General features: G+C 37.0%; 1 protein-coding gene across 11 annotated transcripts in view; it reads right to left on the bottom strand.

The window, feature by feature from the left end:
* Window positions 1-14,258, bottom strand: part of UTRN (utrophin) — a 389,435-nt gene that overhangs the window by 36,746 nt on the left and 338,431 nt on the right. For all 11 annotated transcript variants that reach the window (XM_050314411.1, XM_050314404.1, XM_050314409.1 and 8 more), the window contains 2 exons: window positions 9,610-9,695; window positions 2,180-2,337 (listed from right to left, as the gene is read on the bottom strand). In XM_050314411.1, coding sequence (XP_050170368.1) covers window positions 2,180-2,337; window positions 9,610-9,695 — 244 coding nt within the window. The remainder of the gene's footprint in view (window positions 1-2,179; window positions 2,338-9,609; window positions 9,696-14,258) is intronic.

Raw genomic sequence — 14,258 nt, 5'->3', positions numbered from 1 at the left:
TTAGTCAGTAAGACTACAGGAGACTAGACAGCTGTGATAGAATAGACAGATGGTAACAAAGGTGGAGAACGTAGTAAAGGAGTAACAGAGTCCATAGTAAAGCTGTCTTTGAACTAAAAGGACTTGAAAAATAAGTACAAGCATGAAAGGGAAGCACTTTCTGCACCTCAGACGTGCTAGAGACATGGTTGTCTATCGCATTAATATCGATGACAAAATGCTAAATGTCAGTAGTGCTTGCATATGTCTATTGATTGCCATGAAACTCATTTTTTATTGTGCTCAGAGCTCACAGTACTCTTTCTAGTTAGCACATTAAGCACACAGACACACAAATAAAAAGGCACATAACTAATGAGAAAGAAATCTGCCATTTTATAGGCAATCACTGCAAGAATACAGCAGAGCTGAAGTATTAATGTGATTGTTTTAAGAAGCAAACAAACACATTTCTACATTTTCTTTAAATTGTAACAACCAGAGAAGCCTAGCTGTAAAGGTATTCTATTCATCAGCTTTGACAGCAATAAGAACAGAGGTCATATTTCTGAGCTCACTGGAAGTCATAAAACAAAGCTTAAAAATGAAAATTATTCTTAAATGATAATGCATGACAGAAAGCAACTCTAGGCTTCTTTACCTATTTATAGTCCAAGTTGATTTTTGCTAGTAAAATGGAGAAGCATGAAAAAAACCCAACACATTCTTTCCTCACCAACAAAATACTTGTTTTCCCTTGGCTGAGAACTGTCACGCTTTTCATGAGAACTGTCAAATTTTCTCTATGCTTTTCTAATGACCAGAGACTGAACTTGAGCAATTTGCGTGAGATGAGGGGAATAACCTCATTATCAATATAACTGTAATAACACATCAAGTATGTAAATGCTACCTTGATAGTACCCCTCACCCATAAGTGAATAGCATGGGAGATGGGGCAGACCCTTGAGGGACTTCAAGATCATTCCTCTGTGACACAGAAAGTCTGCCACTAACAAATGAACAATTGAATATTTCAGTATGACTTAAACCACTAAAGGCCAGTGATAGATATGTTGAGCATCATCCCTTATTGTCTGAAGCAGCAGTGTTAGAACATAAGGGTAAGTTTTGCATGGTTAATGGGTCAAATCAACTTCCATAAGTACCTACCAAATTATTCTTAACCTGGAAAAACACACTTCCGATTCTAATCACCTGACTCCAGAAACTAATCTAACAGTTCTGAAAAAAGTTAGCGCAACTGCATTTTTCAAAGCACTGGACAAATATGTAGACATGTCTGTGAAACAGTGGCAAAAGAAAAATACTCTAAAGGGTCCCTAAAATCTTTAATGTTTGATTCAATAAAGTCAGAAATATTCAAGTCAGTAATTTTATACACACCATAGTGAATTTTTAATCCACATACAATTTCTGACGATGCTCAAATCAGCCACTTTCACAGAAATAACACACAGAAGCAGTATAGCTATCACTAGAAAACAGTTGGAGCTGAGGCATTCTTGACAAAGTCAGTTAGTTGTGTTTCATTACAACATCCTGTTTTTAATTCTCATCTTCTTTAAACAGACAGATGATCCTTACAGCTTCATTAACCCCTGGCATGTAGTGTGGGGTCGAACAGCAGGCTGCAAGAGCTTTATTCCATATTCTGATCTGCTGCATAAAGGCTCACAATATATAAATGACTATGCTTGAAGTTTCATGCAAGTGCAAGCGCTTTTGGCAGTAAAATAATGCTAAATAATTTCCTGGTTCATAAGGTCAAAAATTACTACCAGCATCATTCTTTTGTTCCAGCAGGGATCATGTCTTGTTCCAGCAGGGAAAAGCACGTTGTTCTCACAGTATCAGGTTGCTTTGAACAATGCAAAGCAGGGTAATTGGCTGCTACAAAAATTTTTAACAGCTTTTAGAGCTGCAAACACTGTCAAAATCACAAAGATCTATATATTCTTTTGGTAAAATAAAATTTGTTTCATCCTGTCCTAAACCATAAACCATCTTTTACAGCTGCATTTTCACAATAACTTCCCACACTTAGTTGTAGGGGCATATTCATTTCTGTTCAAAACTCAGTGGATGTTTTTAAACTCCTCTCTTCTTTTTACATCATTTCAAGTGAATCTTTAGACTTCACAGAGGTTTTTTTTTCACATGAAGGTCTCTATCCTACCTGTTGGAAGCAGCTGCGCACACTGGGTTCAATGTTGCTCCCACCAAAGGCTGCCACTTCACCAAGCTGTCGTGGGATCTGGATAGCATCATGAAGCAGAAGGCCCAGTTGCCTCTGATCACACATTTCTGTAGGGCCAGCCACCTCCTTGAAGAGGTCTGAAACACCAACAAAAGGCACCGTATCATTTCATTTTCACGTACACCCCCTTTCATTCAGTAACACACTGCAGCTCGAGCTTCTAATGTTTTTATTATAGTCATAGTTACACGGTCACAGTCCCATTTACAGGCGCTTATCTTAATCTAATCTTGGTAACTTGGAGTATGTTTTCTTGATTTGTAACCATAGAAATGAGAGAAATAGGGCCAAATGAATGAAACTATACAGCTTCTTACAGCACATGGTGGACAGGAAGGTGATTTGAGGCAGCCAGCATAGCTTCACCAGTAAAAAGTCCTTCCTGGCCTTCTATGATAGAGTAACTACATTAGTGGACAAGGGGAGGGCTACAGATATCATCTCTCTGGACTTCTGTAAGGCCTTTGATATGGTCGTCCACAATATCCTTCTCTCTCAACTGGTGAGAGATGGATTTGGTGGGCAGATGAGGAATTGGTTGAATGGTCACATCCAGAGGTTAGTGGTCAACTGTTCAGAGTCCTGATGGGCATCAGTGACATGTGGTGTCCCTCAGGAGTCTGTATGAGGACCAGTGTTATTTAATATCTTCATCAATGACACAGACAAAGGGATCGAGTGTACCCTCAGCAAGTCTGGAGATGACACCAAGCTGAGTGGTGCAGTTGAAGGACACAGGTACATCCTGAAGGACAGGATGTCATCCAGAGAGACCTAGACAAGCTTGAGAAGTGGGCCCATGGGTATCTCATGAAGTACAAGGCCGAGTGCAAGGTGCTGTACCTTGGTCTGTGCAACCCTCAATATCAATACAGGCTGGGGGATGAAGGGACTGACAGCAGCTCTGCTAAGAAGGACTTGGGGGTTCTGGTGGATGAAAAGCTGGACATGTGCTGACAAGGTGTGTTTGCAGCACAGAAAGTCAACCGTGTCCTAGGCTGCATCAGAAGAAGCACAGCCAATAGGTTGAGGGAGGTGATTCTGTACACTCTGCTCTGGTGAGACCCCATCTGGAGGGCTGACTCCAGCTCTAGGGTCCTCAGCACAGGGAAGACATGAAGTTGCTAGAGCAGGTCCAGAGGAGGGCCACAAAACTGATCATAGGAGAGATATTCCACCCCTCTGAAGAAAGGCTGAGAGTTGTTCAGACTGGAGAAGACTCCAGAGAGGCCTTATTGCAGCTTTTCAGCACTCAAAGGGTGATTAAAAGAAAGCTGGAGACAAACCTGTAAGCGGGGTCTATTGCAACAGGACAAGGGGTAATGGTTTTAAACTAAAAGATTTAAACTAGTTATAAGGAAGAAATTTTTTACAAAGAGGGTGGTGAAACACTGGAACAGGTTGCCAAGAGAGATGGCAGATGTACTGTCCCTGGGAACATTCACAGACAGGTTGGACAGGGCTCTGTAACCTGATCTAGTTGAAGGCAACCCTGCTAATTGCAAGGGGGTTGGTCTAGATGACCTTTAAAGGTCCCTTCCAAACCAAACTATTTTACATTTCTATGAAGCATGAAATAATATTTCAGAAATCCATATCTTATGCTAAAATTTATGCCATCCTTCAGCTGGCTGGGGACAGAAGCACATTTGCTTTGAAGAGAGACTAGAAGTTACCCCAAGTCACAACTGGCCATGCGAAATAGCTTAAAGCAAGATCAGCAGGCAGTAAGACAACTCAAGCTTAACAATAATCACATTTTCTTCCTGGATAACTGTGTCTGCTTCCATGTCCTTTCCCTTTACTGATTTCATTTTCCTAAGGTAGGTGTCAAGCGCTGCAGTATAAATTGATGGACCGGGATGACTGTAACGGCAGAAAAAATGGATGCTGAAAGGGATCAAGAAAATTGTTCCAGACACAGGCACTGGGAAGGAAGATACTGCTTGTACCTACAGTCACAGTTAAGCACTGAATTTAACAGGCAGGCCTGCCTGCAGTACAGATATTATTTCTCAAGTGTTTTCTTAACATATTTCTTAGATTGGACAATTTTAATTGTTGAAGTGCTTAGCTAAAATTTTTAATATGTTTCTGCCAATAATTTTGCTCTGTACATTAACATTTATTCACAAGATTCATCTTTCCTGAAAACATCTTAAATTCTGAGTTTATCTAAGAAATACTTTTTAAATTCTGTGAGTGGTATAAATTACAGAAGAAATGGAATTAAATTCTTATGTTCATTCCAGTTGGCTTTTACATTCTCCTTTGGCACTTAGTGGCTGGCTTGAATTAAAACTTCAAGTAATCTTAAAAGAAAAAAAAAATCCATTTATATTATTCCCCTACTTTTTCATGTACTTTTTCATTCCCACCAGAACAACCATTAATAGATTAGAAATAAATGAAGTTTGAAAACTCAGTCTGACTGCACTTCTGATTAAGAAAAAGACAAGCTTTGTTCAGAAACACTCAAGAGTAACTCTTATTACACTGAGTAAATTGTTTTGTCCTTCACTTAGAGCAACTGTCAAGTTTTGTCAGCGTGCTTCAGATAGTCTGGTCATACTTTATTTCTTCTCAAAGGAGGTGGAAGCACAAGAAAGGATCTTCACAAAATAAAAATCCAGATGACTGAAATAATTTTTAAAGTTTGTCATATTTTTCTCACCCCTTTCTTGTCTAGTCTAACAGCAGCTATAGCATCTTCACAACTCAGAGTTGAAAAAGAAAACAACCAAATACAACAGTGGTGACAGAATTAGTACTGCCCAACTGCGGGTTCATTGGCAATCCCTGATCCTGGCTAGCTTCTTCAGCTTCATTTGGTATAGTTTTTCAATTTCTAAGAGTCAGCTTAAAAAAACTGATAGTATTAAAAAAAAATAAAAGGAACAAAGGAAAAGTTTGTCTTATTCTGTCTGCAGCAGTCTACATGGAAACAGGCACTAAAAGAAGAACAAGTCATTAACTGCTGGAGCTGGGAGGCAGATGAAGTAATTTCCTAAGCCCTAAAACTTCAGTTGATTATGGAGCTGGTAAATAGAGGAAAAACTGTGGGACAGGAGAGGTAATAGGCAGAGTGATTAGGTAGGAGGAAACCAGCAAATACCTTTGAAGAACTCAAAGTCCTCCAAAACACTCCACTTGAGTTTTATTTGTTTCTTAACACCAGCAGTGCCATAATCAAATGCAAGGGTATGGATGGTATCCTCTTTTTCCAATACCCTCAATGCCTTCAGTGTGGCACACAGGAGGAGAAGCTCCTAAACTAAAGTTATATAAAGTGAGAATGCTCTTGCTATCTGGCCTACCTGCCTACTTCAATTAACTCATGAATTATTCCCTGGAGAAGCGGGTATGGCAAGAGCAACTCAAGTGGCAAATGTATTGGAGAAGAGCCTGTTTCAGCTCTGACAGGGACCACCTGGACACCATACCTGCATCAGTGGGAAAGGGGACCCCATACAACACCTACCAGCAATGTCAAAAGCCATAAACTCTTGTAAATGGAGTTTGTTAACATGCACATAAATATTAAATGAGTTTCAACATAAAATACATTGATATTAAGGTTAAACTATATGAGGGACTCTATCAAAGACAGGAAGAATGATTGAGAGAGCAGAGAAATGATTATTCAGACCTGAGTCATATGAAAAAAAAAAAACAAACTAGGAAAAAAGAAGATGCGGGTCATATGACCCAAAATCTACAAACCCACACACTATAAAAAAAATACAAAAAACTCCATATGTTTTTTTTCTGTTTCTGCTGCCAGTTTGGACTTTTGATATTAAAAATGAGTCTAAGTAAGAGTGAAATGCACACAAATGCATTCTGATGTAGCTCACAAGTGACCCTCCTGGTCAGAAGGGAAAGGAGAGCATAACATGGATACAGTCAGACCAGGGCACTGGCCTCAACAACAGAGAAGAAGCCCTAGACTCCTTGCCCTACAAAAATAGGTGTGAAGTAGCTCACAACAACTGAATTACTTTTGCAGGTCCATTTTTATTCTCAGGAGTACCCAGATTTGTGTTTAAAATTAAGCATGTCTTAGATTTCCAAGAATAGGCATTCTTTAATTGCAGCCTTAGTAATTGGGACTTTTAATTAAAGATCCATTCTCATGTCAACTCTGAAGTCTAGAATCCTAAAAAAGCAGCTTAATTAAATTAAAAAGAAAGAAATCACAGAAATTTCCCTGGTAAATCATTTTTAAAAAAATGTGTCCAGTGAAAAGATTTTAACTGCATTGGAAATAAACATACAGCTAACAAAGTTCTTATCTTTGATGAAAATAAATGTGGTTGAGGGTAGCTGTTAAAACAAACCAAACAAACAAAACAAGGGAAAAAAAGAAGAAAAAAACAGAAAAAGTATTAACATTAGAGCAAGAAAAAAGAACAAAAGTTTGGTTTTTGAAAAAAAGTAAAAGAGAAAGATGAAAGTCAACTGTACTGGTAAACTGAAGTTATTGTCCCCTGCAAGTTTATTATATTATTTCATTAACCTGTGCTGGTTTCATCTGGGGCAGAGTTAATTTTCTTCACAGTGGCTAGTATGGGCCTGTGTTTTGGATTTGTGCTGAACACAGGGTTGATAATATAAAGATGTTTTTGTTATTGCCGAGCAGGGCTTACACAGAGCCAAGGCCTTTTTTGCTTTTTGCGCTGCCACACTGGCAAGGAAATAGCGAGAAGACAGGGCTGGGACAGGTGACCCAAAGTGACCGAAGGGATATTCCAGACCATATGACATCATGCTCAGTCTATAAAGTGGAGGGAAGAAGGAAGAAGTGAAGGGACATTTGGAGTGATGGTCTTTGTCTTCCGAAGTAACAGGTACACGTGATGGGGCCCTGCTCTCCCCAAGATGGTTGAACACCTGCCTGCCCATGAGAAACAGTGAATGAATTCCTTGTCTTGCTTTGCTTGTGTGCACAGCTTTTGCTTTCCCTATTAAACTGTCTTTACTCAACCCATGAGTTTCGCAGCTTTTACCCTTCCAGTTCTCTCCCTGATCCTGCTGGTGGAGGAGTGAGTGAGTGGCTGTGTGGTGCTTGGATGCCGGCTGGGAATAAACCGTGACAAAATCAAACGTTTTAACAGTCCTGAAATTATGCCTCAAAAGTCTGGTCTCTAGGAAGTCTGAACACTTTAGCAGACATTCTGCTCAACAGTTTTACAAGAGAGTGAAGGGTTCATTTAAAAGTTTTTTAAAAACAACAAACTTGCCTATCTTACTACCAACTACTCTAAGCTTCTCTAACGCTACAACATTTAAGGCACAATCTGTGCTCTGCTTAGGGTTCCAACAACAACCATATGATGACTGTCACTCAGAGGAGCCTGGAATTCCAATGCTTCCTAAATGATTAGAAGAAACATAGCCAAAAGGAGAAGCAAATGTCAGGAGTTGGTCTGAGAAAGAGAAAAATCAGATGGCAGGTAATTTGTATTAAGTACCCATGTTTGGACGTCCTGCTCTTTCTTCCAAGTCACTGACTTTCTTGAAAATACTTAAGATTTTCATCACAGTTTTCACTTAAGTATCTAAAAGCTCAGTAGGTAAAACAAGATTTCTCTCAAAAAGAGATGATTAAAAGGGTGTGACAAAATCAAAAGAAGCAAAGGAGCTCACACCAAAGATTAAGTTTTGGCACACGGTTGGTGCCAGAGGACCCCAAAACACTGACTGCAAAGCCACTGCAAGTCAAGAACCAATCCTAACACTGTTACTTCCTTCTTTTTTTAGCAAAATTTCTTTCAGATTTAAGAGGTTTTCTTGGTGACAATTTCAAGATTCATAGGACAATAAAGCTGAAAAATAATCAAAGCTCCTGATCACAGGAGTTACAAAAACACAAACAATGCATTATTGGACTAATATTCTCTGTTTAAGAACCCAAGCAACTACTTTAATTTCAGATGTATTTCAGGTTGAAGTTATGATCATTTGGTACAAAAGTCTTCTGAGACTTGTTCTGTACTAATTTTTTTAGGACTTTTCGAAGTCCATGCTATTAGCACAGAAGACGTAAAATCCGTAGCCACAATCAGCTGCCACTTTTATTTTACTACTAAACACAAAGCAATAACACAAAAATTAATCACACCTAGTAATTTCTTTGGTCTACTTCAGTGCCTGCATTCGGTAACTGTAAACATACTAATGTATTACCAATAGCAATTTAATGTGAGTTTATTCTCAGGTTTTGGAGTTTTTTAAAACCATCTTTTGCAAAGGTTATCAGTTTGTTATCCACAACCTGACTCCTGTACTTTAGGAAGGTTTTTTCTTTCACACTAAATGGTAGATTACTCCCTGAATTGTCATTACTGAACAAAGGTATGTCCATCAACCTTCTCCACTTACGGAATTATTCACATAGATGTCAAATGACATAAGGAAACTAAAAAACCCAAAGTCTCAGTATGCCATTCAAATGTCAAAATATGTCCCAATGCATTAGACACCTACTTTTGCTCAACGTTAATAACAAAGATTATAAGATTGCCTACAAGTGCTCTTAAGGAATGCAGAAATTTTTGCAGAGCTCCAAAGGTACATGGAGCAAATTCAGTCTCTATAAATTTTTCATGTGTTTCCAAAATGAGTCAAGGAACTACCACAAAGAACAGCAATTTTAAGATGAATGTGCATGATATGTAAATGTCCATCACGTAGGATGCTCCAATATAATGCTTCATCTTTTTTCTATATTTATCAGGGTGGTTTGCTGCAAAGTTACTCAATTCTCTTCTGCTCTTGAAATTATTTTTGTGAAATATTTGTATACTACTTAGTATTTCTCAAGCTTGTGAGATTACTTAAAGCAACATAATTTAAACTTTCATTGTGCATTTCTGGCAAAAAGTACATATAGTGGAAAACAATTTTCAGAGTTCAGATAATCTTTCTCATAAACTATTAAATACAATTGCTGGATTTTGATGTATTTCCTTGCTTTATCAACCATAGCAATCTGATGCAATCAGCACTGACTTGCTTGATTTTTTCCTAAACTAAACATATACACACACAAGAGAGAGAATAGATTTGGTCAAATATAACATTTCTTTAGCTTTCACACAGCTATATTCTCCTTTTCTGCAGTACTGTGACTTATGATGAGCAGAACTGACATCAATACTTTCCAATCAAGATATAAATACTACTTTCTCCATTGTCACTGATGATAATGAAAACAAATCTATTTTACTTACAAGAAAACTGCCTTGTACAGGCATGAAAAATACCTCAAATTTTGCTACAATATGTTTTGTCATTGTATATGATTTAATTATATAGAGTATTTTGTAAAACAAATTCTTCCTTACATCTGTACTTCTCTTCCAGAAGGCCCTTAGAAAGAGACATCAAGCCAATTTTCAGGGACTGCACTCGAATTTTTCCAGTTCGGCCACTGAAATTATAAAGATAAGACCATTTAATACAGTTTAATTTTATTTCACTCCAATTCAAGTCTATTAAAAATATGAAGACATTGGTAACTTCTACCCCAAATATACTTCAAATCTCAAAAAAAAAAAAAAAAAAAGAAATTAACACTACAAATCACATTAAGAATTGTTCCCTTAGAAAAGCTCAGCTTGCCTCCTAAGCAGTTTACACATATTATTCCAAAGGACCAGACGATTAGCTCTATAAAGCTCTCCATGTGATTCAATAATGTGATATACACAGGAAAAATACATGAGCACACAGCAGGAAAAGCTATTACTCAGTGTGAAACAAAAGGACTACGAAATAAAACCAAGTTTTCATATCACAGTAATTCATTCTCTTTTTTTCCCTTAATTTTTTTTTTATGTTTAAAATGCTCTGATATACATGTAATATCAAGACATAAATAGGCAACCACGCACACTAATTCAATGATGCGGAGCTGTTGTTCTTTCTAAGCCATGTAATTTCAGGCTCATCTTGTTCAACATGAAAAAAAATACATCCACACTGAAAAAGCAACTTGAGAACAGGTAAGTGGGTATCAAAGCGAGTAATGTTAAGCCTGCAAGACAAACACTGTTCAAACACATAGTAAAGCAAAAAAACCCGGGTTACGTGGAAAAGGACAGTTTTAAAGTTCAAAATATCAGTGCAGAAAAATATTCTTATGAATTATTTCTTCTTTCAAAAACCAAAAACAGTGACGAAATTTGTCTTCAAATCAGACGTGGTAAAAAGAATTCACAATAATAGTAGTCAAATTGTACATATTGCACATGTAAGATTAGCTGGTTCCCTAACCAGCAAGTAAGATAACACTAAATTTAATATCACCTCAAACATTACTTTGGTTCTTTCTGTCACATGGAAGTGATATATATGTTAATTACTTTGGGACTGGTTGTTACATATCTCTTTTTATCCTATCCATTCAACATATGGCCTGCTGTCTGATTTACTTCACAAATGTGCTGAATACAAAATTATTAATTTATTCCTGGATTCTTGATAAATTAGCTAAGCAACTTACAAATATTAATGCATTTTTCTTCGCAATCATCGCCTAATCTAGTAAGACTAGACACTATTATCTTCTTCATTCCACAAGCTGGAACAGAGGTACAGAAAAATTATTGCCAAATTAATCAAAAACACCCATTACTTTTAATACCTAGTTGGAAAATCAGGACCCAATTTTCCAGAATGTTATAAAAGTGCCATCTATTTTATATATTCAAGTTTAGCTTAAAATTACCTCATTCAATCACAGACACTACATCATTCTGGCACACCTTACCATCTAAATGGTTCATTTTACACCTTGATAAAGGTATTCTCCCATTCTGTGCTGTGTAGGGTTGTCTGTGTTTTAACCTTATAATCATTAAAAAAAAAAGCTGAACATTTATTTGGATTTAACTCAGGACTGACTATATCATTTGTTTATTAGAGACAGAAACTCAGAAAAACTTTGCAGTTAAAAGATCAGGGCTTTTAGCTCTCCACACAAAAAAGCATTTTCTCAAAAATTATATAAATAGTTACAAAGCCTGCAGTATTTTTCCAAAGAATAAGGATCACTGAAAAATCAACAGAAAGCAAGATTAGCAATATGAAGTCCAGAGGGACCCTGTGTCGTGGGGGGAAGAGGGACAATAGCATAAAAACATCAGGTGTTACCAAGGAAAACTAGAGAATGAAGATGAGCCCACTGCAGTTCAGACTTCTCTTGTCAAAGAGCTCTCAGGCCTAGACAACACTGACACTCAACTAAGGACCACCAAGGACTGCAGCTATCAGTTATCTACATAGCCCAGCAACAGAAGGCAGCCTGTTAGATCAGTGAAGGTCCCCACAGGTGCCTCTTCTTCATCACCCACATTTTCCTGCCCTACAGACAGCCATATCCTTCCCAAAATCTTCTTACTGCTATCACAGCCTGCTAGAGCTTTTCTCACTGAGCGCTCTATGAATCAAAACAGCTATCATCAGCTTGGGGGATGCAATTGGAGTGCATGCAGAAAACTTCCATCAGCTACTGTCAAAACCAGGGCATAAAGCTAAGGCTGACTGAGCAGGTATCTCATTCTTCTCATTCCTCACAAGTTCAGATTTTACTGAAATGAACACGCTGATAAGGCCTGGGTTATTAACTCAGCCTGGTGTTAGAATCTGCCAGGTGTATCAGAGCAACGATAAATAATACAGTTGTAATTCTTCTGGGATAGATTGGGCCATAGAGAATGATAATGAAAGACAGTTTTGATCATATGGAAAATGTTGGCATAGATACCACAGATAGCCTTCCTAGACTAATGTGCCAAAGAAATTCAATTTAAAAGAAGGCATTATCAAAAGTATCCTAACATGAAGAAACAAAAACAAAAACCAAAACAACCAAAAACCAAGAAAATGTAAAAGCTGAGATACAGGAAGTCAGATAAACACTGTAAAACATTAAAAGCAGTGCACATAGAAGTTTCTTTACCGGTAATTCCCACTGAAATGAGTCATTGCCCAGAACTGCCCAGTACATATAGAAAAATCTCATTTCTAGGGGTGTTAAGTTATTCCATTAGTACTGAAAGGTATCAGTCCTTTTTATAGAAATGATGTCTGGAGATTTTAGCAAATTTGATAGTATATAGTCCAAAAGAATAACCACCAGCTATTGTTTTTGGATGCTATAAACACAGGCCTAGTCAAATGATTTTATAGAGCAAACAATTCAAACAATTTCCTTTACAGCTCTCATTGTAAATATGTAAGACACTTATCTTTAAGTTTATTTAAAAACAAATTAAAAAATCTCTGGACTAGCCAAAACAAAGAACTTAAAGTTTGGAATTTGTTTATAAGGGCAGATGTTACTGCCTGGAACAACCTTTGAGTCCTAGAAGAAGTAAAAGGGCCAAAGGGCTTTAGGGTCAAAGACATCTGCAGATCAAGTCTGGAAAACTACTCAGTTTATTATTAATCTGTGAATATGTAATTAAATCTCAGGTTAACAGCATGCAACTAACAGATGCCTTTTGTAGGCAGTTTAACAATTTGAAACACTGCGTATGTGTAGCACCCATGCAATAAAAAATTGAAATGCCAAGACAGAAATCAGTTCTTTCCTGAAGGTCAATTTAAAAAACGAAGCCAAAAAATTCCAGCCTAAATTTGCTGCCTGGTTTTTTAGCATTTTTTTTTTCATCCCGGAGTGAATTTGAAAGGGGAACAAGGAAACACACAGTAAAAAGTAATTTTCTCTCAGTAAAGCTTCATCCTCCATTTTTCAAAGTTTGAATAAAGATTAAAGTATTTCATCAGCTCAAAGAATTATCTACATTAAGTTTTTAACATAATAATCAAGGGAAAATGGGAGAAATGGGAAATGTTATTGAAGGAAAGGTTTTCTACTTATTAGGTGCATTTTAAATATGAACAGATTAAACAACTGACTTCTAACTGAAGTTATGAAGCAAAGGCAATTGATTTGTGGTCAGTCTGAAAAAAAACAACCCCAATCAGTAACTATAAAAAGTTCTCAGACACTACTAAGTCTCTTACTCTAAATTGCCAATAACATTTAAGTCAAGCAGATCTTCTGTTCTATTTGCAAGTGATGTGTTTATTCAGTCACAATACAGAACCTTACAAAATAAAAATAATTGCAGGAAGAACTCCCAGTTATTATTTGATGGACTTTCCAATTTTTCATCAGTAATGACAAGGAGTCCGACTAACAGAAATGTCACAATATTTAACAGCAATATTCAAATGCCAAAGCATAAGTAGTCAGCACATAAAATGATAAATGTTTCTATGTACTCTGTTCCCTCCTTCCCTCTCCCCTAAAACCAAAAAAAGTAACTATAAAAAAAATAGGAGAACTGGTGTGTAATCCTCTGAGGGGAAAAAAGTAAAAAGCTATGAATGTGGCACTGATTAAGTGAGGGAACACAGTGAAGATAATGCATAAATCTACAAGTAACAGCTCTCTTTTGCAAAGCCAGGTATAAGAATTTTTATTACTATTCAAGAAATACTTTTACTCTTTTCATCTTCAAATAGGGAGAAAGGAAATAAATTTTGTAACGGACCTCAGAGGGATTAGAAATTCTGATTTGTAATTCTGTGTATAACTCCAAACTAAAGCACACATTCAACTAGACACACTGAAGTGACCACACCATGCACTGCACTACTGCATTAGCTCCAGAGTAGTCCTGAAATGCCTTTGCTGAAGGAATGTAAAAAGGCATAATATAGGGCATGAAGGAGCTGATGGAATTCATGTCTGTTCCCAGGTTTTACTACAGACGGGAGATGAGGATAGTGAATGCCATTAATAACTCTAATAACTTGAATTAATAGAATTATTTCTAATTAATCTAATTAATAGAATTAATTAGAATTAATAACTCTAATAACTAGAAAAATGAGGAACAAACTCATGACTCAAAAGCACAACTAAATAAAAGCATACTGCTTGTAGGTCATGCAGGTTGACATAGCAAAGGTCAGGGCA

This window comes from Myiozetetes cayanensis, unplaced genomic scaffold (assembly GCF_022539395.1).
Source record: "Myiozetetes cayanensis isolate MyiCay16 unplaced genomic scaffold, myiCay2020 scf2-11, whole genome shotgun sequence".
Lineage (NCBI taxonomy): Eukaryota > Metazoa > Chordata > Aves > Passeriformes > Tyrannidae > Myiozetetes > Myiozetetes cayanensis.
Note: the sequence above shows the minus strand (reverse complement) of the source record. Positions and strands in the feature narration are given on the sequence as shown.